The sequence below is a fragment of the Danaus plexippus genome, chromosome 6 (assembly GCF_018135715.1).
Source record: "Danaus plexippus chromosome 6, MEX_DaPlex, whole genome shotgun sequence".
In the NCBI taxonomy this organism is placed as follows: Eukaryota; Metazoa; Arthropoda; class Insecta; order Lepidoptera; family Nymphalidae; genus Danaus; species Danaus plexippus.
Window position 1 is genome coordinate 9,043,277 of NC_083540.1, and position 25,329 is coordinate 9,068,605.

Consider the following 25,329-nt stretch of genomic DNA (forward strand, 5'->3'; position numbering starts at 1 on the left):
AACTATGGCAAGCGCGCCATTGTTTTTGTCTATGCCATGGAACGGTAAAGTCTATGGCAAAATAGCAGTTGAATTGATCACTGTCGAAACAAGAATCTCAGAGGCCCCGCCTTTAAAATCTGTAAATACTGTAACTTATTCGGACCTTTCGCGATGAAGCTTTTATAAAATAAGCTATGTAGGTATTTTTTAAATTAATAATTCGAATAAATAAATACACTTAGCTTTTGTAATACACCTATCAGATATTGATATACAATTATCGATTTACCGACTACCGTTGCAAAAGTGAGATTGTATGTGTTATTTCCATTCTTTAGTTATGGTATGGAGTAATGAGCAGGGCTAAGGGTTTACCGTTACAAATATTTAACGTAAAACATCTCTTTGTGTCATTCTCAGTATTCGTCGGTTGATATTGTTACTACTATTTTTAGTGGGTGTTGTCATTGTGGGCTTTATTCGGATTAGGTCATCAAGTGTGGTGAACATGTGTGCCGGAGGAAAGTGTTTTCGTATAATTAAATAGAATAAATCTTATTTCTTATTAGATCTATGAAGCACAGAAGCAACATGGAAACCAGTACAGTGATAATACTCTTCGCGATTTTGTCGCAAACGACAGCGCTGCGTAAGTTGTTTTGATGTATTCATAGCTTGAACTTCATTAGGTTTTTATCACTTCTTAGGTTTTCTTATGATTCCAAGTTCACTCAACTCTTCGTCTTTTTATAAAGGATTAATATATTTTATATGTGTATTTATTTGTATGTCAACAGGTTAAAACTGTATAAAAAGACTTTTCGTATATAACAAAGTACAAACTACAACACCATACAATATTAATTCTATTCTACTTTTTTATATATAGGCTTGAAGTAGGATAAAAAATATATATAATTACCTATACTTCTCCCATATATACTATAATTTTAAGTAATCAACTACTGCAAATAATATAATTTTATAACAAATCATTTATTCCAATATATTATATGTAAGCTGTTGAAAGGAACTCATTTTACACCAGATTTAATTCTATGTTAAATTTTTATGTAATAAAATTTATTATCTACTAATAAGAACTTATCCTTTATATTCATTTAATGTATTGATACTAGTTAAAATCTAAGTTCATTCACATAATCAATTTAAATTTTATTCATAAGGTTAAGAGAAAAGACTGTTCATAAGACATACATACTTGATAAGGTTTATTGGACTAAATAAAATATATATTTTTAAATAATTCATTCATAGCTAAAACTAATTACATTTTGGGATGTTATTGTATTGAGGAATAAATTGTACTTCACATTATATCAATTCATCTTCCCTTTCAAAGACAAAATAGGACACTCTTGTTAACTCTATGAGATATTATTTGCTATGTTTACACTGTTATACAATTATTGCTGCAGTCGGAACAAAAAAATTTTAAACATTAATTGTCTATATAATTTTATATACAACTCTTATAGGAACTCGGTCCTCACATTTATATAGGAATCATTGAAAACAAACATTATATGTACATTTTATATCTTACATGAGTAATTTTGTTTCTTCTAAAATAATACCTTTAAAAAGTGTCTTAAATAAAAGCCCAATAATAACGAAGAGTTGAATAAATACTCTTTCTAATTTATGTGTCAGGAATTTAAAGTATATTTTCATATTGGTTATAATATTACTTGCACTTATATTTAACAAGTACAAAAGCCTGTATAAAAAAAATTGTGCACAAAATACTTTGTGTTACTAATTAGTTTATAACACAACAGTGACATCACCACCGAGGATTGTGAAGCAGCCGACGGTTGAAGAATTGCTGTTCCAAGTGGCACAGCCGGGGGAGGTGGACAAGCCTTTCATCATCGAATGTGAAGCCGAGGGAGAACCCGCACCCAAGTATGTCATATTACACTGATAATATTATTAAGCAAATGTTTGTGAGGATGTATGTAAGTTTGTTGCTCTTTCACATGAAAACTATGAAAGAAATTTTCAAATAAACTTAACACTTTAATTACTTATCTTAGACGATATTATTGGACATGGAGTATAGAATTATCCCTTCATTCCTCGTAGTTCCTGTGGGAACATGGCATAAGGACTGTTTGCATTATGAAGTCGCTTGACACATAGATGCCACTCATTTCTGGTTATCATGTTTATAGTTTTAAAGCTCTTTCTATGTCTATATAATAGTCTAAGGCCAATACCGAACACCATTAAGCCAAAATCGAGGGCAAAAACTAGTTTAATATGAAAAATAACTAAGAACAAAAATTTCGAAACCAATGCAAAAAAGATTCTCAGTAAAGTGCTGCAGTGTTCAGTATAAATGAAAGGTTTTTATTGTGCGAAACGCATTAGTATTATGGGGTTCGTATATTAAAACAGTGTCCGCAAACAGTGTGTACGTGAAAGTTTTAAAAACGTAGAAGGCGGCTGTAAACTTCTGTATGTAGGTCGACTACAGACGTTGTCTATAACATAAAGCTCCCAGCTATCAGGTTTCCAAAACCATTTGATGATCGAATAGTCATTACGACGAGGGTCGGAGTTCTAACCGGCTTTCCGGTTACATAGTGTTGTATTTCCGCTTTCCTATTTCAGATATCGGATGGAAAATTGGATTTTGCATTTGAAATTGAATTTTTTTTTTCGATCTTTTTGGCTGAGATTAAAATTTGTGAATCATTGCGGTTCAATGAGTTCCAAAGCATTTTGAGATCAGGTTCTTAAATGTTTTACATTTATTATAAATAATGTATTATGTATTATGTAAAGTTATTTAATACATATGTGAATATTATCTTCGAGTTTATTAACAAGTGTTGATAAGCAGGTCATTGAACTATAATTCAGTCGTGAGACGCTTTTTCTTAAGTTCCCCCGTTAAGTAAACAAGCTCGGTTGCATTCATAACAATATATATGGCTGGCAATTTTGCCAAGTTGCCTTATTCAAATACAGGACTCCGTGTGACGGAAGAGAGAATTATATATAAAAATAATATATAAATATATAAATCGTGTAACAATAGTGATTATTTTATATCGTTAGGTATATTTGTGGTAATAAATTACGGTATTGTAATTATATGTAGTTAAAATATAGTGTTTCTGCTTATTTGTGATATATTTGCTAAAGAATCATATTAAAATTATTGAACTGATCTGATACTGAATATGTGAAGTCTGTTCCAATTTTTCACGTACACTCAACTCCACCTCTCCAGGTACGCGGAGTGTACTTGAATATCGATCATTATTTTTAAGGAAATGCAGCCTTTTTTTCATATAACGCACGATTTAATAAAAACATTTTTATTTCATATGTTATTTCTTATTATTCAACGCTAAAATACGGTCAGAATTGTAAAATGCAATAAGAGACCACGTAGCTGTAATCTCTCGTGTTGAATTATCATATTAAACGTGTCCGTACGTTAACTCGGCCGTGGAAACGTTGAAAGCTCTCGTCTAGACTCTTATCCTGCAGTTTTCTCTTTGCTCGCCAATTTAATAGAGCACTTTACGTACGTTCAACAATGAACAAATAGGCTACGGCTATGCGCGGTTTTGAAGCGCTTACTCGAGCCATAGCTTTTATTTGAAACGCTCCAGTATTGCCTGATGAAAATATACGTTTCGTCTGAATGAAGTGAATTTTATATTTATATGTAAGTTTAACAATCAAATATATATATATATATTGAAGTCCAAGCAATTAAAATTTGCTCGTAAAATATATGATGTATTCGTTCGTTACGATCTCGTGTACATTTTAGTGTCGGATGCTGAAACGATGCGGGAATAATCGTCGCTCCTTTTAGGAAAGCTATCCGTATTGTGAAACATTTTAATCTTAGCTTCAGCTTAAAACTACTATAATACAATAGTAGCTTAACTATAGTATTGAATACGGCTCCATAAAACAGCACGTTTAAAAGCTGTTCCGTGCTACGTTCTTTTATGTGAAAATCAATGCATTCGCCATTAAATAAGTCTCGCAAAAAAAAAACTCCGCGGCTGTATGAAGTTACAAAGTGTTTGTTAACAAAGGAAATGTGAGAATGTCTTGGGGGATGACGGACGGGTGTCGGGGCGCCTTGTCACACTACCCTTAGGCGACTCTCGCCGTTATACGACCGCAATACATGACACCGTTGGTTTCATATAAAACTGAATTAAATTTTTCACCTACATTTCCACGATGTCTAAAATGTAATCGTAATTAAAATGTGTACATATTTTGTTTGTTTTAAAAATAGCACAGCGATGTTTTGTTTCATCGCCTCGCGTTCTGCTGACCTAATTAATTCCAACTAATTTAAAAGCATACCGAGCACTCGTTTTCTACTCTAGGATAATTATTTTAAAACACGAACTTGTAACATTTTTCATACAAATTATCTTAACATAACGAGATGTGACATTTTCGTAATGGACTTATGCGTCTTGTTTTGAATATCATTCGTCATAATAAAGTGCCTCCGTTTTTTATCCCTATGACGTCATATAGCACTAACTATATTTAATGGTACTTCATATAATACAACAAACAATTTGAACGTGGAACGTCTATATGTTAACAATATTTAAATGTAGAACAAAGCTGCTTAAAGTTGAATCAGGGCTTTATGGCCACTTGAAACAAAAACAAGTACATACGTAGAACTATAATTGTTGAAACTATAATGTGAACAGCCAGAGGTACTCAATGAAACCATTGAATTCTACGAGGACGGTGGCAAAAAGACTCTAATATTGCATTAATTTATAACAATAATACCATTATATAATTGTTTCTTTGTTAATTTCGTAATTGAGAACTTTTATTCAAACTTACATATGAGGGGATTAGAGAGAGCTAAAAATGATCTCGCCGGCCTTATGCGCGTGACATGATTCTGTTTTAAAAAATTTAAATAATCCTCACACTACTAGGAAAGATTAATTTTGGATACAATTGATTAATCAATAAAGAATTATGACACAGTATATTTAAATCAATTAATTTGTTTTACTAAATATTTTTATATCGTTACATAATACATTATACCGAAAGCATCTCCTTATAATAAACATATCGTAATTATTATATTTTTTGAGATTTTTATTATAGAAGTTGAATATTTATTAATTCTGTATTCGATGGAAGCGGTTCCTATTCTCGGAAGCGTTCACGCAAAATCGTTACTTGACAACATTATTCGGTACTGCACTCTGAGTTGGAGCGACTATACACACACACACACGCACGCACGCATATATAGTATGGACACTCGACATTGTTTGTATTTAGATTGGTAGATATGTGTGTTTTGTAAAATTAAATCTAATAAATTCTGGCAATGTTAAATTTTAAGCTAAATTTATTTCATTACATTGTATCGTGTTGTCTCATATTGGTGAACAAGCCGAAAGGCATTCAACATTTTTTAACATAAATATGCTGTAATGGCCATATATGTAGATGATTGCAGTCTGCTAACAAAAAATTCTCAAGACAATAGAATTATATACCTACAGTATATAATAAATACTCTTATATGAACGATTTATGATATTAATAATATATATTTTAAACATTTCCGTCTTTAAAACTACTTAAGTGAATTTTACGACAAAAGTCCGAGACACTTAATACGACAAGAGTTATCTGTGGCGACCCTGACAAGATCAGTTTATAGTTATAAAGAGAATTACATTCAACTTAAAGCTTTGCCGATACTAAAACCATAAAGGGATATTTTATTCACAAGGATATTATAAGAATACATTAGAAAACAAAAGTAGTTATTACTATTAGTTTTGGTCACTGATCCTATTATTGCACATTTATCTATTCTAATAAATAAAATTTTCTGTCAGTCATTTTTTATAAATAGGTTTCTATTGTACCCAATTGAAAGAATATACGATACCTACATCAGAACTGCAATTTTTAAAAAATCTATTTGTCTGTCTGTCTGTTTGTCCCGCTAATCTCTGTAACGATTAAACCGATTTTGGAATGCATTTCGTTAGCACGTAGGTAATGTTATAATGTGTAACTTAGGCTGCTCTTTAACCAACTTCAAAAAGACGAAGTTCTTAATTCGACTAATTGTTTTTCATAATGCCAATTTTCCAAATTAATTTTTTATCGAAGAGGCATTTTTATAGAAAAGTGATAATGATGATTACGCTTATCCCAAAGGGATTTGATATGCGTGTAAAGCTAAAGGCAAAGACTAGTATGCTATATGTTCTTCATTACAAGGCGATGGTGAATGTTTTCGGTCGTGTGATGACGGTATGTATGATGTCAGCGGGACTCATAACTGAATAAAGGTCAACACCTGACCTCTTACGAACAGTATGACAGTATTTTATATATAGAAATAGCACGCAATCGATATATACATCGATATAACTGTATATTGATTAAAAAATGTATTTCTTTGTCTAAACCTAGGTAGTACTTCCAAATTGTCGTATGTCGCAACTGTCATTAAGTTATGGGATATTATTTATTTGACTAGTTCATGAACTACAACTCAAACGTCCATACTGTTATAATATAGCAAACTATATTATTTAAATGTACAGATATGTGAGCACACCTGCAGATCTCCAACACTATAAACATGTAAATATTACATACGCATAAATAGCTTTATGACGGATATAATAAAAATGAGACAACCAACGACGTTGAAATTACGTTAACATTAAAGCAAAGTCGAGCTAAACATTTATTTATAACTCATAAATGAATTCATTATGCAACATGAAGAGTAAAAAAAATCATCGAATTATTGAAACATAGATGTCTGGAATATCTCGTTACCAACTGCATCTCGGTTCTTATATAGATGATCCGACCTCACACCGACATGAACGTGTTCAGACAGCCGTTGAATATAACATTTATAATATGTATGATAACGAATGTCTTACGTATTTTGAGAGTTCGTATCGGTGTCATTGTTGCTGAGTTAACATAGGATAACTACACTTTGTAAGTGTATTTCTCTTTAAAAATATAAAATATAGTTTTTTTAACGACGTTTCAAAAGAAACTAAGTGTTGTAGATCCGGGGTGGCAGTAAAAAGTGTGTCAGTGAATTGTTTCATCCACAGTATATATATACATATATAAGAAATCTGTAATTGTTTTGCGGTCTGTCCGTGGCTAACGGTCCTATTTCTCCAGTACTACTTATAACTTTCCCCTGTATAGAAAGTCGTTCGTAAATATAAATTAATAAACAAACTACACTTAAAATAATTAAGTATAACTTTGAACGTTATATGGTCACATTAATATGATTTTCAGTATAATTCAGAGATATCATCCCCCTTGAGACCGGATGCTGTGAACACTTACACATTTACCCCAGATTTCCCTCGAGCTTGAGGATTGCTGATTCGGAATTGCTTCTACCCTAATAGTTATATTGTAACGACGTGATTTACAATAAAAATATATTATAAATGATACAAATGAATGAAGAATTATATAAGAGTGGTGGATATTTTTATTATATGTAATTTTATATTTCATAAATCAACAGCCAATACTGTATTTTCGGATTCTTAGTGCGTTAGAAACAAAAAAAAATAGCAAATATTCAATGACAAAACATATATCTTGTGCTATGTTACGAAGACGCCATATATATTATATGTAAAATATATAATATATAATACTATGCCAAAGTAAAAGTAAACTGAATCCTATCCTCTTAAGACAGCCTCGTGTCGTGTCACTTCCACGTTCCCGACCTCTTCAATATCCGGTCAATGCACTCGGAAACAAAGTATATAATGCATTTGACTATAAACAATTTTTTTTCTTGCCATTATTATTTGTATGAACTTTCCTACTTCATAATACGTTTTAATCATAGTTGAAATACAATAAAGATTTCTATTTCCTACAAAGGAAGCGACTTCACCTAGTGCGCTCTTCCGTCTATACTGCGTCTCGACGAGTAGTGTCCTCGATGTAGGACGGATTACTTTGAGACTTGTCCGTGTTTTTCATTCTGCATTCATTACGAGCTTGTTCTGGTTGGAGTTAAATTTAAGTAGTGGATTACAATAGAAATTATATTTTATTAATAGGAACGATAGTTGTCTTAAAATATATAGACCGCTTCTTACATACCACTTCTTGAAAGTTTTTGTACGTAAACATTTTTGATACTTACAAAAAAAAGTAATCAATTAAATAACGACTAATTATGAATAATTACGACGGTTAAAAAGTGAATTAATCTGTTACAATATACGAAGTTAAATGAAAGTAATATATATGGTTGATGTTCGCTTTCATTAGAGTTCTGAACAAGTTCAAGGATAGGAATACCATCAAATAATAAAATGCTATCATTATAATTCATAGGGACACGAGTCCGTGTCAGTGGGTCGAGCGCATTAGGTAATTAAACAGGAGTCCGCCAGCAGCTCGGCACGCGTTACATCACATGCGATTACTAGGCGTGTGATAGTATGTATCTGTGTTATTATACTATACGATATACTTAGTACTAGTCTTCAACGGCGAGCCATACACAGGTCGTGCACACGTTTGACTAAGACCATGTGTTTCGGAAATTATTTATCACGTATTTACCAAAAATTCATGTATCATTGTTTTTTTTTACAATAGTTGTTTAAAGCCGTAGGCAATATTGTATAAAATAAGATGGCAAATTTAAAAATAGGTTCTCTATCACAACAATTATTATTTTTTCCTCATAATATCTTATAAATTATTATAGATAATTTGTGTTATTTTTTTTTTGTGAATAACATCATTGAAAAACCTGTTATCTCTTATTATAATGGGGATAGAATATTATGAAAGTAAGATAAGACACGCTTCAGTATCGAGTGTTGGTGGATGAAAAGTTACTTATGTATAAGTACGGAGTGGTTTTCTTCTAACCGACTTCATATAATTGAGGGACTACAAATTTGAAGATACATATTTTTATTTTGGTCAAATACAAATAATAAATATTATAAGGAAAGAAATTTAAAATTATATGTTGTCAGATTTTAAAAATTTCGAAAGTAACTACGAACTTCTGTAGGAACAAAAGAGAATTAATTCCCACCTGAGAATATAAACAACATCAAATAGTGTCTCCCCAACAGAGTTGTGAATTCATGAAACACTTCAATCCGAGCATCCTCTCGAGCGTCTTGATAGTTTTTAGAAGATTTGCTCTCTTGTAGCGAGTTGGACGAGTGTCCTTACTGCAAATAGAGGGTGGCACACGGTGAGGGTATAATAAGAGGGACTCACTTGGACACTACTTATAAATTTATACCTATGTTTTTTCTTTTGGTATATAAAAGTAACATCAGCTTTTTAGACGTCTAATATAATTAAAAACACGCATACTGAAAACGATATGACACGAATGTAAGCGTGAATAGAATCGCATCGAGTAGATAAAGAACATATAATAAAATTATATGTTCAATGTTCATGGCCCGTATGGACGCTGGATAAATGTTACACGTGACAATTTACATAATAATTAGTAACATTAACACACGTAATTGTTATATTTGTGGTTTCTTAACATCGGATAATCGGCCAAAGTTGATTATTTGATGAAAAATAAATTTTCATCTCGTCTTTCAGCATATCATAATATCGAGCAAAAATTTAAGTATGTCTTGTAATATATAGGAGAAGCGCTGTATCAGCCTCTATGATGTGGACCGTAGTCATCATCTTACTATAAATGTACCAGATTGTTTTACATTAAAGACGTGTTCCAACACGAACAGCACTCCGCGGTCTCTTTATGATTTACTGACTCAGCGACTGACTCAACTTGTCCGATACCATTATTACGTCATCATTCAAAATGTGTCATTTAAGTCATATAAATTATTTGTTTACCAGAACATCGTCTCAGCCTTTGATGACATCAGGAGTTTTATTAAAAATATATTATCGGAAAACGCATCTGTTCATGACGTCACAAATCACATGATTAATATTTAATACAATAATATTAATACGTTATAGTAATTTTTTAAATAACTGTTTGTCATTTTGTGGACCAAAATGTTGGCTATAACTATTTTAATGAGATCTAAGCCTTGAGCGATCATTCGTTTAAATGAAACTAATATTTTCGGATTACTACGCGTTTTTTATTTTATTTTTAAAAGCTACATACCCCCGACGTTTCGGTTACATTGCAGCAACCGCGATCGCGGGTAAACGAGATTTTTAAAAAATAAAATTAAATACACGTAGTAATCCGGAAATATTAATTTCATTTCAATTGACTATACTTTATTCATAAAAACAATGCTCTTAAATTGATTACGAGTGTAAGACATTGTACGTGTTATTTAATATAAATTTTAAATGGTATTAAACTATCAAACATGAATAATATAATAATGAATAGAATGATGAGCAAAATAAAATATACGTTTAAATTGTTTGCGGTTGTCATTTGCGTACTTAGTGATTACATTCACGTCTCTTTAATATATTATGAATTAATTATTTTCATGTCATATTATACTTTCAAGTACCCGTAATCAAGGATAGACGAGATGAGAAATTGTGAAATAAAACCGTAAATAATGTATGAAATGTGTACTTCTGAGAAGCCCTAGAAATCATATGTGGCGATATTAATCACAATTTAAATTAGTGCATATTAAAATATACCGTATGTGTAACGTGTGCTCATTTATACATACGTCTGATAACGAGGTTATTAACGTGTTCTCTTCGTCCACTAGGTACAGATGGATCAAGAACGGCAAGTCGTTCGAGTATACGAGTTACGATAACAGAATATCCCAGCAGCCTGGACGGGGCACGCTGGTGGTCAGTCAGCCGAGGAACGAGGACTTGGGACAGTACCAGTGCTTCGCCTACAACGAGTGGGGCACGGCTACATCCAACTCGGTGTTCGTGAGGAAGGCGGAGTTGAACTCCTTCAAGGAGACGGACGGACCTCAGAAAACGATCACCGCTCAAGAAGGCCTACCGTTCAAACTGACCTGCGAACCGCCGGACGGCCATCCCAGCCCTAACGTGTACTGGATGCTGCAAGGGGAACAGGGCCAGCTGAAGACTATCAACAATTCCCGAATGACCTTAGACCCCGAGGGCAACCTCTGGTTCTCGAACGTGACCAGGTTCGACGCGAGTGTGGACTACGCCTACACGTGCGCCGCTAAATCCGTGTTCAGGAACGAGTATAAGCTCGGCAATAAAGTGTACTTGCAAGTTCAGCAGACTGGAATCTCACCGACGTCGAACAAACACCAGCCCGTGTTGCAATACGCGACCAGGAGGGTCGAGAAGGCTTGGAGAGGGAAGAAGGTGGAGCTGTACTGCATATACGGCGGGACGTGAGTACTCTCCACGATCATAATTACAGTAAAAGGTTTAATAGGAACTAACATACCGCCGGTATTTAAGTCACAAGTGATAGCTTACAATAGTCCTTCATAAAGCGCTCGCTCTCCAGCCGGGACGCGCCGTTCCATTTTATTTCTAAAAGAACCGTAATACTTCCATTGTGACGAGACGATCTCTTTATGGTTTTAATATGAAACAAGGCTAATGGCTTGATATTCTCTAGTGTTTTTGGCTTCATAAAGGGAGATATCTGCCAAATGGGTCGAGTTGGGTCGCTCGTGAATTAGCAATGCAGATGTCCGTAATGAATCAGGCTCCGTGCGTCAGGATTTTATTCAACATGTTAATTAGTCAGATATCCTCTGAACTTCCCCGCTATCTGGAGCGCGTCCGCACTATGATGTATGGACTATTGTTTCTGTTATCATATTTCTATTTTTATAACCTATGAGGTTGCAGCGGTTTGTTGGTTTTATTAGCTCATATTAATGTGTGTTTGTTTGTGTTATATTCTTACTACTAATCTAAAACCCGCCAGCCACCCCTAATCCATTGATATTTTCCGCCCCTCCGTCAGAGCGTGAGGCTTAGCATTGTTATAAAGTGTACAGTCGATTTAAATCCTGATTTGATTTAATTTTTGAACGGTTCATTATGTAATCACTTCAAAGCCATAAGTCAGCTGGCCTCCTCCCCTTTAATCCCATTTGATTTGTACTAAAAAGAAAATTAAATTCTATAGGGTCATTTATCTAAATTATTCCAAATATAATCAATACATCTCTATACTTACTATGAGTTTGCTTGTCACTACGAAATTAAAGTTATTCTTTAGCAAGCTTAATTTGATTTTATCCTGTTTATGTTTGACGATAGTCTTATAGTAAGGTTATTTTTAATTAACATAGGTACATATATACAACAAATATATTGAAATATGTAGGCCGCTACCTCAAGTGGTGTGGAAGAAAGAGGGCCGAACGATAATATCCTCGCAGCGGATAACTCAAGACAACTACGGCAAGACGCTCGTCATCAAACGTGCCGGCTACGAGGACCAGGGGACGTACACCTGCGAAGTCAGCAATGGAGTCGGAACAGCCGAGACCTACTCGATACAACTCAACGTTGAAGGTAACGTATCGATCCATCGAACGGGTAGTAGGCTCATGGTAGGAAGCAGTTAAGATTTGCAGCGATGACGTCACTCTTCCGAATTTTTCGTGTTTTATAACATTCAGTGGCTATTGTGGCAAGAAGGAACACAACGTGACAAAAAAGAAAATTTCCAGAAATAAATATACTTTGCTCTGAGGTAAGCAGTTGTGAGCGCATGACGACGATATTTTAAAGGAATTAATTGCAAACAATTTTACAAAGTTCAATTTAATAAACACCTGACTGACCGTTGACTTAAAAAAAAAGGCATTTAACAATATCTTAATCGAACATAGTTATAAAAATTTTGTAATCTTTGAAGTGTTAAGGAATTTTGATGATAGTTTAAGCAACGCAGACGAAGCTGCGGGCGTCGGCTGCTTTATAATAATATTAAAGAAATGGACGTGTGATAGATAGTAAGTCGTTGATTCAATTCCAGTGTTTGTTGGAAACGGAAACAAATAGATATGGGCGGATACTGTACGAGTGGCCTTGTTAATTTAATAGATGCTTCATACATGGGTTATGATAAGTCTGTTGAATATACTGATACGGTCAAGACAGGGACGTTCGTTAATGGGTTTTGGATGGGTTCATCTTGGGAATTTATTGCACCGTTTGGGAAAATCTACAAATACTAGATACATGCGGATAGGGGCGAAGTAAAATGACAAGTGTAAAAATGAAAGAAAATATCGCTTTTTGAAAGAAAACTCACGTAAAGACTGTTGGCAGTCATTTCTGCATACGAACATTTCTATAAAGCTGAGCACATAATAATGTTGTTACTTATATTTCCAAAGTTTTCCGCGTCGTCATAATATCGTGATTTTTGCACTGACAGACATTTATAATTTCTCCAAGACCGAAGTCGTATGAAAAGCTACTAACTTAACATAGCGGTTCGTTAAATCTCACAGCGTTCTGTCTCAAACGCTCGAATCAAAAGTAATTTTTGATCTCAGACTATATTCATGAATACGAAAACGTTTAAAAGGCATGCCTCTAGCGAGGCCGTGTCCACGGAGCCCTGAACGAGTGCCCTTACCTTCCTCGCCTCCCAACTGCCGGCTCAGCCGTGTGAGTTGGGGCGTCATTACCGCTCTGACTATTTATAAAGCATTACAATATACCGTCTGGAGAATTTTACTACGGCTCTGATATCTGCGGTACTGGGAGAGTTTTGTTCGCATATTTTCTATTGTCTGAAGTATTTTGAACGTGGCGTAACTTTTCCACTTGTTTTTGGAGTTTGTGAACTTTGTCTTCAAGGAATGGCCGTTTAATTTTTATCTGTAAAAGACAGTCGTGTTACACTCTTTATAACTTTAGAACGGCTGTATGGATAGGGATGAATATTTTGAAGAGCTAGCTTAGAACCTTAGGACAGGATACTTTTCTTCCCTTTCGACTGAAAAGAGTACTGTATAAAATCCTAATTCAGCTTATTTATTGCGTCTAAGACAGAACAGAGTTAAGCCAGTCAGCTATACATTTCTAATATTGAAACTGTCGCAGACAAAGCCGCCGGCTCGAACTAATTAGTATAAAAACAGCCTCGAAAGCGTTAAATAGTTACAAGAAAATAAGAACTTAACAGATTAATTGACAGCAGTTGGTTTAATTAAGATCATGATATTAAATGAGATGAAATAAATAGTCATCCAGAGCGCAGGTCTGGTGTCACGGATTATATTTTTTTGATTGTTCCATTTAGACGTCGTAAAACGTCCGGCCCACGTATTATAGTAACAGGGAGGAAGTACGTCACTAATACGACCAATTTAAGGAGCGTTGTCCTTAAAAGGTACGGCCGTTTAGTACAAAAGACCGCGGTACTGTTTTAGTAACTAACATCGGACGTGCAAACATACAATGGACTACCGCTTTGCAACGTGTCATGCTCTAATAATAATAATCATTTGTTTTGTATTTAACGAAAGCTATTGCGTAGGGCGGATGTTTTTATTAATTAGATTTTATTCAATAAATTCCGATGTGGATACTCGTTTGAGACGATCTCAGAATGCGATCCGTTTAAACTACTGACATCAGGCGCCGGGTAATTGTGTCACGCGAACGACTCGGAATAATATAGGATTAAAGGACTCGTGGCACTGTAAATAAACACACTTCAATGAAACTATGACGACGATAGTAACTTACGAGTCAGGGAACAAATTATCTGCTACAATATACAGTGGGTTCCGATTAAGTTAATAAATGTTTAATCATTAAGAGCTTTAATATCGAAACGACCCAAAAAGCGGGTTCGTTCAAACAATAATTCCCTAAGTAAACTCCGTAATCTGTACACGTTAGCAGCGAATGCGTGTTCAAGTGCTATACATTTAAAAGAGTGTAATAATGTGTAAAAAGTTGGGGGAGTTCTAATTAACGTGAAAATCTTAGTATTGTGTCAGTTTCGTTAGTAAAGTGAAACACGCGAAGTAACATGATGTGGAAACACTTAAATACTACAAAGGGAGAGTATTTTATAGAAACGTACGAACAAATATAGGGGTTGATACGAAAAAAGCTGCGGTAATGTAACGTAAATTTCCTCACCCCTGTATACAGCAGTCTCCCTCGTCCTGATACAACATATTTCTTATTTCGATGCGTGGAAAAAAATCATATGTCACGATAAGTATCGCGGGGTATGTCGGTAATATGTTTGTATGGGTGTAATCCATAGCAATTAATCAAAGTCATCGAAAAGTTCAACGAAATTTTATTTCAGTTACATATCATTTATTAATAAGGAAATATTTCTGTTATGTAGTATGTGTTATCTCATTTGTATTATCTGTAACCAGCGGCTCCGTTCTTCATCGAGGAGCCCCAGTTCCAGAACCTGGCGGAGGGCGAGACGGCCGTCATCCAGTGTAGGGCGGGCGGCACACCAGAGCCGACCATCTCGTGGGTCCACAACGGGAAGCCCATAGAGCAGGCCGAGAACAACCCCCGCAGGCAGGTCACCGCCAACAGCATCACCATCACCGACCTCGTGAAGAAAGACACCGGCAACTACGGGTGTAACGCGACCAACTCGAACGGTTACGTCTACAAGGACGTGTTCATCAACGTGCAGTGTGAGTAACATGGCCGGCTTAGAGCAGCGCTTGGAGATAGGAATTTTAAAGCGACATTAACTAGAGCGCGGGTTCGGAACCCGATCGTCTCAATACATTTCCATTCTGTAGTTTCCACAAGTATTATAAATCGATTTTAAGATCAATATGCCTTTAATGTGATGAACAGATTGTATTGAAATCTAAGCTTAAGTTCTCATGGCACTAGTCACAACACTACGTCACGTGTACGTTCATATATCGAACAATTAGCTAAGATTGTATCAAAGTGAGGACATATTCATTAAAACAATTATATATTAGACAACAGTCGCGTCCTAATAGCTTAATCTGTACGGTCATTGAGTTATTCAGGAGCAGGTAGTGGGCGAGCGCGGATGTGCTTCGAGAATCGTAATCTGTCGTATCCTATAGGCCTACACCAGGGACACGGCGTGGGGCTGACGCTACATGCCTTGATTCATACGAAACACTACGATTATATAAACCAGGGCGTTTAGATTCAACCTCGTCTTGTAACGATTTGCTTTCCTCAATCATAAATCTATAATAGTCTATTGTCTAACTCACAATGAAAAAGTTGCTCAGATAATATCCCTAGATATTATTAACCGTATTACGTTTTGTACTTTTTTATTATAGAAAAAAGTTCTTCTATGTCCATCGGATGTATCAATCGATATCAGTCGTGTGGGGTCACTGAACTTTACAAAAAACGTTCCGCACCCCGTGATGTTTGTTTTTTTGGGGATGATTCATCCCTATCGTTTGATTTGCTACATTGCAGCTGGTATACCATAATATTGTGGGACATCGCTATGTTTTTTATGCGACAGTAGTTTTACAATAGCAAAAAAGTAACAATAAAAACTATTTTATTGTATTGAACGCAGCTCGCGGGGGGAATATATATAACATAAAGAATCTTATTGAGCCATTTATATCTTATGTATTTGAGAGTTCAAGGGACTTTGTTTTAAAGGAATTATAATGAAGACGAGTTCGTATTCCACGCGGTCAGTCACTATAGCTGGTAATATATACTTTGTGTGCTCGCCATCAGCCATCCCTCCTGAGATCAAGGAGGGTCCGGACAACCTGACGGTGGTGGCGGGGTCCACGGCCGCTCTCAGGTGTCGCGTGTTCGGAGCACCCCGACCCATCGTCAGGTGGATGAGAGACGACATCGACGTCACTGGCGGCAAGTAAGTACTGAGAACATACACACGAACACACACACACACAAGCGCAGACGTATACGTATACACACGATACATCGACATAGCACAATTTCCTTATTGACATCCTACACGAGCGCCGAAATAAGCATCTACACATTTTTATGGTGAAATTATTATCATATCTTGTCAATTTGTTTTCGACAATCTATCGCATGTCGCATTACCGCAAATGAAAGACAAATGATTTTTAATATACGTGTATCATGGGAATTGTTGTAGATGTAATGTTTTCCGTAACATACAGATGAACTATAATTGAGTTTCTATTATCATTCCAATATTTAGTTTGCAACCGTATACATGTAATCGAAATAAATGCGAAGTTCTTAAGTTATATACCTAAAACGCGAAGAGTATTTCACTTACAGCGTGGTTTCGTACCACACTACACAATATTTACTAAGTATACACACACACCCACACACACATATACATATATACAGACACCCCCATAAATAAACCTTCTCCTCGCCCCAGCCCGCCTGTTGCTTGATGTTACAATAACCTTGAACGCAAATAAAAAACGTATTTCAAATATCTGCTTCATTATTGAGTTTAAATGTAATTTTCTGTCATTAAAATTACAACGTGGCCCGTTAGTAACGTGTTTATTTATGTTCCTCGAGTTTTGAATCTCCCGCCCACACTGTGGTCTAAATTAACAACTCTCTATCACGCGAGATAGACCAATCAGCGTAAGATATTCCCGACTGAAGGAAATTATCGTAAATTATTTTAATATAAACATATATTTAATAATTATTATGTTCGATCTCTCGTATAATACCTTCGTTTAAATGTCCTTTCCATGTGTATCCAGTAATATCAAGCGCGTCAAACTGATCACCTCATCCTAACCTTAATATGTTTCCTACTCAATTTTATTGTAAACATTATTCTATATTAAAGATTTAAAACAACTCAGATTTCTCCAAACACCTCTCCATATAGTATTAAGTTTGAGAGATGTGGTCTCGCTATATTAATGTCGTGATTGTTATTTGTATGTGATATTAATATTATGCTCAGATACAACATAACGAAGGAAGGTGACCTGGTGATAGCCGATGTTTCCTTCACCGACGTCGGCACGTACCAGTGTTACGCCAAGAACAAGTTCGGAGAGAAGTCCGCCTTCGGATCGCTCACTGTTAAGAGTTAGTCACGTTCTACGTATTAAAATATACCTTAAAATAAAACAACCGTCGATCTTAATATATTAAAATATTTATTATAGAACGCACAGTGATAACTGACAAACCCGAACCGTACGAGGTCGCGGCGGGGTCGTCGGCGACCTTCAGGTGTAACGCGAACGCAGACGACTCCCTCAAGCTAGACATCATATGGCTGAACGACGGACAACCGATAGACTTCGACAACCAGCCGCGGTTCCGGATCACCAACGACTACTCGCTGCTCATCTCCGACACCAGCGAGCTGGACTCCGGAGAGTACACCTGCATAGCGAAGACCGCCATCGACGAGGCGAGGGCCCAGGCCACGCTCACCGTACAGGGTACCTACATCACATATGCTCATTACAAAGAACTCTTGAACTGTCGGCAGAGGTTCACGATTGTTTAAACTTCATCAATGATTAAGGCGCCAAAGTTAGCCTGACCTGTATTGTAATAAGTACTTGAAACTAGTACAGCAATGAGCGAGTATATTTGAACGGGTCTATAATCAACTTCAATCAGAATATCATTACATCTAAGAAGTACTGGAGGAAAATAGTCTAGCTAATACCTGTATATTGTGATACAAACAGTTCTCACACAGGCAGCCCTACCAGCTGTATCACGCGGGTTGTTAAAACTTCATCTTTTTTTACACCTGAACTGAATGTTATTAATCTATTCCGCTTCCAGATAAACCGAACCCCCCAGCTCTAGAGGGCATCGAATGTCACGAGCGCACCGCGACTCTCCGCTGGCACTCGATGGGTGACAACCGCGCTCCCATCCTCCGGTACTCCATCCAGTATAACACGAGCTTCACGCCTCACGCTTGGGACCTCGCCTCCGACAACGTCCCCGCCATCGACACCTCGTGGACGGTGCAGCTCAGCCCCTGGGCCAATTATACGTTCAGGTGAGTGTACAGCGACTGAAGCGAGGTCGGAGCTGAACTCGAAGCCTTAGTGTAGATTCATCACTTGTCTACAAATCTAGAATATTATGTCTAAACTATTCGTCTTATATCAGGGTGACGGCGTCCAACAAGATCGGCGCCTCGGCTCCGTCGTCTCACTCGGACGTGTGCACCACGCAACCAGACGTGCCTTACAAGAACCCTGACAATGTGGAGGGGAAAGGAACAGATCCTACCAACATGGTCATCACTTGGTCGGTCAGTAACACAACACTTGGACTATTATCTGTTTAACTATTATTGTGAGGTTATTGATGGAAAATAATTTATACTAAATATATTTAAAAATAATATTACTCGTAGAACTTCGACTTAAAATTTATCTTATTATACCAGAAAATGCCTCAAATCGAGCACAACGGTCCTGGATTTTACTATCTAGTGTCGTGGAAAAGAAACATCTCAGGGGCGGCGTGGAGCGAGGAACAAGTACGGGACTGGGCCACGACGGAGTACGTCATACCAAACACACCCACCTTCAAACCTTACAAGATCAAGGTAAAACATCCGTTACAAGAGCAATTTAATTGGCACAATATCACTGGTATACTTAACTTGAATATTAAATTGCAGGTTATTGCTGTCAACTCGAAGGGAACATCAAACGTCGCTCCGGTGGAGGTCATAGGTTGGTCGGGCGAGGACACTCCTCAACAGGCTCCCTCTAACTTCACTTTAGTACAAGTCACCACTGGAACCACGGCTCTGCTGTCCTGGAACCCGGTACCGGCCGAGTCGGTGAGGGGACACTTCAAGGGTTACAAGATACAGACCTGGATCGACGGCGAGGAGGACCGGCCCAAGGAGATCCTCATCAAAGCGGACGCCTCCAGCACACTGGTCACCAAATTCAAACCCTTCAAGAAGAATAACGCTCGGATCCTCGTTTACAACGGAAGGTTCAACGGACCACCCAGCGAGACTCTTAGCTTCAACACACCAGAAGGCAAGCCCGGCACGGTGCGATCCTTCGAAGCCTATCCCATAGGCTCCTCGGCCATGCTTTTGAAATGGGACAAACCTTTAGACGAGAACGGTATTCTGACCGGGTACAAGATATACTACCAGAAGGTGACCGGCACGGCGCTCGGGCCGCTGCAGGAGAGGAAGAAGGAGATCGATCCCAAGTTCGACCGCGCCAAGCTGGCGGGGCTCGAGCCCAACACCAAGTACAGAATAGAGATACGGGCCAAGACGAAGGCCGGGGAAGGGGACAAATATTACGTGGAGCAGACCACCAGGGCCATGGTCACGGCCGTGCCGGACGTGCCGGTGTTCGAGACCAGCACTCTACCCGCCAAGGAAGGAACGGCGCACATACTGGTCAGGTGGATACCTTCCCTGGAAGGACATGCGGGGACGCACTTCATCGCCTGGTATAGACTGAGGGGAAGACCCGACTGGCTGCAGAGCAACGAGGTCACAGAGGACGACTACGTCATACTGACGGGACTCGAACCCGGACTCGAGTACGAGGTCAAGGTCACCGCTCACGACGGAGACTACTACAGCACCAGCGACGTTAAGGTCGTCGACACAACCATCGGTGAGAGATGCCTCCCTCCGTCACGGGTACTCCGTGCCTGACCTTTCAATATTTCCCTTGTTTTAATGAAACTTGTCACAAATATTAATTGAATATAAACCTTGAATTTATTAAGAATTTTGGGAAATATCTAATTGATTGTAATATTAACTGGTGACAAACAGCTCTATCTCCTTCACATGTCCATGTCACCGGTGTATGAAGGTTAAAAAAGATGTCAGGCAAACATTATTGTATGTATACTATATAAGTTCGTGGGTGTGTTTGCACAGACGGCCCCCACGTCCGCCCACAAGAGGCGACGGCTACCGCGGGCTGGTTCATCGGCGTGATGGTGGCGCTCGCCTTCCTGCTGCTGGTGCTGGTGCTGGTGTGCGTCGCGCGCCGCAACAGGGGCGGCAAGTACGACGTGCACGACAGGGAGCTCGCGCACGGGCGGGCCGAGTGCCCCGACGCCGCCTTCCACGAGTACACGCATCCGTGAGTACACGCATCCGTGAGTACACACACACACACACACACACACACACACACACACACACACACACACACACACACACACACACACACACACACACACACACCTAAAGACAGACCAACAGGCCTTACGATGGCGGAAAAACTGAAAAATATGTATCATGAATAGTGATAAATTATATATAAGTAAGATTTTATCAAAGTAATGTAAATAAAGTCCTGAAGCTCGGTGACTGTCGCTTGAAGGAATACTTGGCTTTTGTAGATTGGACAACAAGTCGCGGCACTCCATGAGCAGCGGCACCAAGCCCGGCCCCGAGAGCGACACGGACTCCATGGCGGAGTACGGCGAGGGCGAGACAGGTGACTGAGCTCGGGTTGAACTCGCTTACACTACTGTTGTCATTGTTACTCTGTCGCATTCTAGTTTATTTGGTCGCCGTAGCGCATGATCCTTTTTTGTGTTTTTATATTAATTTTGACGGCGACATTAAAAGAATTTCGTTTAAATTAAGATTTAATTTATTTTTTAATTATTTTGCATTCTACATAGTGCACGATATATTTTTTATTTTTTGGCATGTTTTAACGTGTGTCGTTTGGCTGTATGATAGCGGGCATGAACGAGGACGGGTCCTTCATCGGTCAGTACGGCCGCAAGCGCCGCCCGCCGCCTGGTCAGACAGACTCGGCCTCGCAGGCCTTCGCCACGCTCGTTTAACCCCCCTCCCCGTCCCCTCCCCTCCCCACCATTCAACACTACGCTATACGACACTGGTCCTAACACGTAGTGCCATTAAAAAGTAATCTCCAACAAGGTCGTATGTTTTAAGTTAAAAATGTTCGATCTTTGTAACCGTTCCCCATTCGGCCAGGTTGTGTTATAATGTAATAATGTCTCGCGTTATTTATTATGTGACGGACGCCGTCTTTACTGCGCTATTTCAAAAATAGTGTAATAAAGAGTAGGCCGTTCGCTGTACCGGCGCCGTCTCCTGTGTCGCGGTTAGGTTAGTCTCTAAGTACACGTTAGGAGTAAGAGGTCTAGGTTGTAAAAAGATTATACACAGAGAGTGAGTCCCAGTGAATGTTTCTACTTATATAGTTTATTGTACACGGGCACGAGCTTTGCGTTATGTTTTTTTGTTGTGCATTTATGTTTAACGTAGTGTAGTGATCCATATATCCGTCCCTGTGTTCCCCGTAGCCCCGCACGAGCCGCCATTTTGTTTGTATTGTGAGGTATGATTTTGTTTCGCTTGCCTTTTATTTGTTTATTTCTTCAGTTCACCTTCGCCTACAACATATCAGTATGTAAGAAGACTAAACTGTGTGTCTGTGAACAGGTCGCTTCACCGAGGACGGTTCTTTCATCGGTCAGTACGTGCCTGGTGCGCGCGTTCTGGCTCCTCCCCCTCCCGCGCCCGCGCCCGCCGCCCCGCCTACATACGTGTAGACCTTCTACGACCGGCTACGACCAGCTACGACCGGCTACGACGCACGTGCACTCATATTATTTGCGAGCTGTATTCCGTACTGTGTGAACTGATACGCCAAGCCGGTGGTGGTCACGCGGTCCCTCGGCCGCCGGTCGGTGGCCGGCGCTCGAGTTCATCAGGTCGTCTGTGTTTAGTTTAAATTTATTAGCGAAGGCTTCACCGACGCCTCCCGCGCCCGGTGTACCGGCGTTAGTGAATTGGATTTACGATTCTCGTCGTCGGTTCGGTTTCAATACTTGTTTATTTGAGACTGATTTTATGTAACCGATAGTAGAGCGTGTAATGTAATCTCAATTATTAAAGTTGTAATATGTATCGGAAGGAGCGATGCGGCCGTCTCTGGCGAGGCGGCAGGCGGCAGGATGCGAACATTGGATTATAAGGAGAGCTATTTTTGTCACGATTCTATTAAATTATAACGTATAGCCATGGATGCGGCGGTCAGGCTCGCGACTCGCTCGCGCCGCGGCGAGCTCCTGTCTCTATGTACACGCGTAGCGGTATCCCTGCACCGTGACCATTATTTTTGTATCGGATGCATATCTTTCTACACTCGAATACTAAACACTCTAGGACCATGAAATATATTTTTTAAAACCTTTAATATTATAATTCCCGACTCGGACACGTTATTCTTCTATTTATATGTACAGTAGTCGTACAGTAGCAGTAGCTCGGCACACTTACCTCTATATGATTGTATAAGTTGAGTGACGTCACTTCCTCGTCCAGATCCAGTCCATTTTCTCTGTGAATGTCTCGGTTTTTGTGATCCTGCTATAGATATATTTTGGTATTGCAGCGTGACCGCCGCCGGCTGGTGCTTAGCGGGTGGTGGGGGTGGTGGGGGTGGCCTCGTACATCTTGTTTGTAAGCTACCCTCGCATCGTATCGCTGTGTCGTCGTGTGACGTCACACGGGCGCGTATCCGTGACCGTAGTAATCTCCGGAGGAATCTCATCCGCGTCTGTTAGTGTTAAGAGTTTCGTGTTATCTAATATTAGGCAGCTAAGCTATGGCGTTCGCTTTCCGCTCTCCCGGCGCATTATTATTTATATATTGACTCTGATAGCGTTCGTGTTTATGTATATTTGATATTTATCGGCCCGCCTGTGAGGCGAGGCTCCTATTGAATACATTCCACGGTCTAACCACTGTAATAGTCCCCTTCGTTCAGATGTGATCTGCGGGTCTCGCCGTGTGCCGCGCGCGCTCTCACCCTGTAACTCATTATTACATTAGTGGACTCTGTTATCTCGGCCCCTTTAAGTTGTTTGTTAAGGAGTTTCTGTCTATTGTCTAGTAAGAATTATAATATATGAATATATATATATGTATATCTCAGGGACGCCTCGTCCGTCGTCGGAGGTGGCGTCTCTTTATTCGGTAGCTTCTTTTGTATGTAACACTCTGTTGATGATTGACTTCTCTGTCGGACCTTGTTAACATTATAACTGTCGATTGTCTGTTGGACTGTTGTTGGTGTTGATGTCGGCGACGAGCTCGCCCGGTCACTGCCTTAACTCTGCGTGCGTATGTTATGTCCGATGTGTTCATTGCTGTATTCTATCTCCGTTACTCGACACTCGCCCCGTTCGAATATTTCCCGACCGTAGACGTTTAAATTTTTTTGATAATCTATCCACAGTACACGTGCACAATATAAGATGATACGTCACAAGATTTTTTTTCTTTACCGAATTACTTCGAAACCATGACACTAGGGCGGTCTTATAAAGATGGTCATTATTCGATCGCATCTATAATCTGTGTATTGTATGACAAATGACAAACGATTTTAGTGAATAAGTCCCGTTGTATTTATGATTAAGACGCGATCTTTTTGCATACGAACGATTGTTATTTAATATAGAAAACGATGGTTAAAGACTTATGGCGGTTATCCCGGAGCGCTTCACGCGACGTGTTGCTCGGGTTGGTGTGTTCGCGTCTTCATTATAAGTACGGCCGCCACCCGACTAGTGTTGCATTTATTTCTGTATAATCTGTGAGCGGTGTCAGATGTATCTGTAATTGGCGCGTCAAGAGTTCTGTTAACGATTTATTTCTCATTAAGTGACGGTAATTTATTGTACTATGATGGATATTTTTTTATGTTGCATAGAAAATAAATTTTAAGAAATTATAGAGCCTTTTATTTGTAACCTCCTCCCGTTGTGTAATATAACACTACTCTGGTGGTATACAGATAAAAAATGTTGACGTAACGTTGATCAATCAGAATACTTTTTATATTTTGCTTTCGAAAATAAAATTAAAGAAAAATTGCTGAGTATGGAAAAAACCTCAACATTTGAGAAATAGAAAGAAATAAGTATATTTTTACACTTACTTCTTGTATGTTGGATCCCATTCTACATCGTAAAAAACGAACGAATAATACTATGTGAGCAACGACAAAATATCCCACAAATATAGCCAATAAAACATTAAGTAAGTCAATACATACATAAGTTGAGAATTATTTTATTTACTTTAGATCAATATTCACATGCCAGTTTTATATGTATATATCATTTATAAAATTAAAGCAATATGGCAAAATTTAGTGAGAGAGAAAATACTTTTACGATATCTGTGCCACAAAAAAAGATAAAAAAATTTCAAAATGGTTATATGACTATCATAAAAATTAATGTTTAAAAAATTAACTTTGGCTTTACAAGTGTCATTGAAACTGGAATTTCACCCAGATTTAATAAAAAATAACTGATGTG

General features: G+C 38.2%; 1 protein-coding gene across 2 annotated transcripts; it reads left to right on the forward strand.

Annotated features, from left to right (window-relative positions):
- Positions 1-37: 37 nt before the first annotated feature.
- On the forward strand, positions 38-24,737 carry LOC116778929 (neuroglian). Of its 2 annotated transcripts, XR_004354159.2 has the most exons (17): positions 64-178; positions 552-631; positions 1,785-1,911; positions 10,788-11,405; positions 12,359-12,549; positions 15,396-15,671; positions 16,735-16,876; positions 17,942-18,069; positions 18,150-18,431; positions 18,787-19,009; positions 19,123-19,267; positions 19,406-19,567; positions 19,643-20,615; positions 20,888-21,095; positions 21,358-21,455; positions 21,707-22,334; positions 22,439-24,737. XR_004354159.2 is itself a non-coding variant. In XM_032673026.2 (16 exons), the coding sequence occupies exons 2-16, from the start codon at positions 556-558 to the stop codon at positions 22,546-22,548; spliced, it is 3,759 nt and encodes a 1,252-aa protein (XP_032528917.2). In that variant the 5' UTR covers positions 38-178; positions 552-555; the 3' UTR covers positions 22,549-24,737. The 2 variants fall into 2 exon arrangements, 1 of the variants encoding a protein (XP_032528917.2); XM_032673026.2 differs by lacking the exon at positions 21,707-22,334 and having other exon boundaries at positions 38-178.
- The last annotated feature ends 592 nt before the right edge of the window (positions 24,738-25,329 follow it).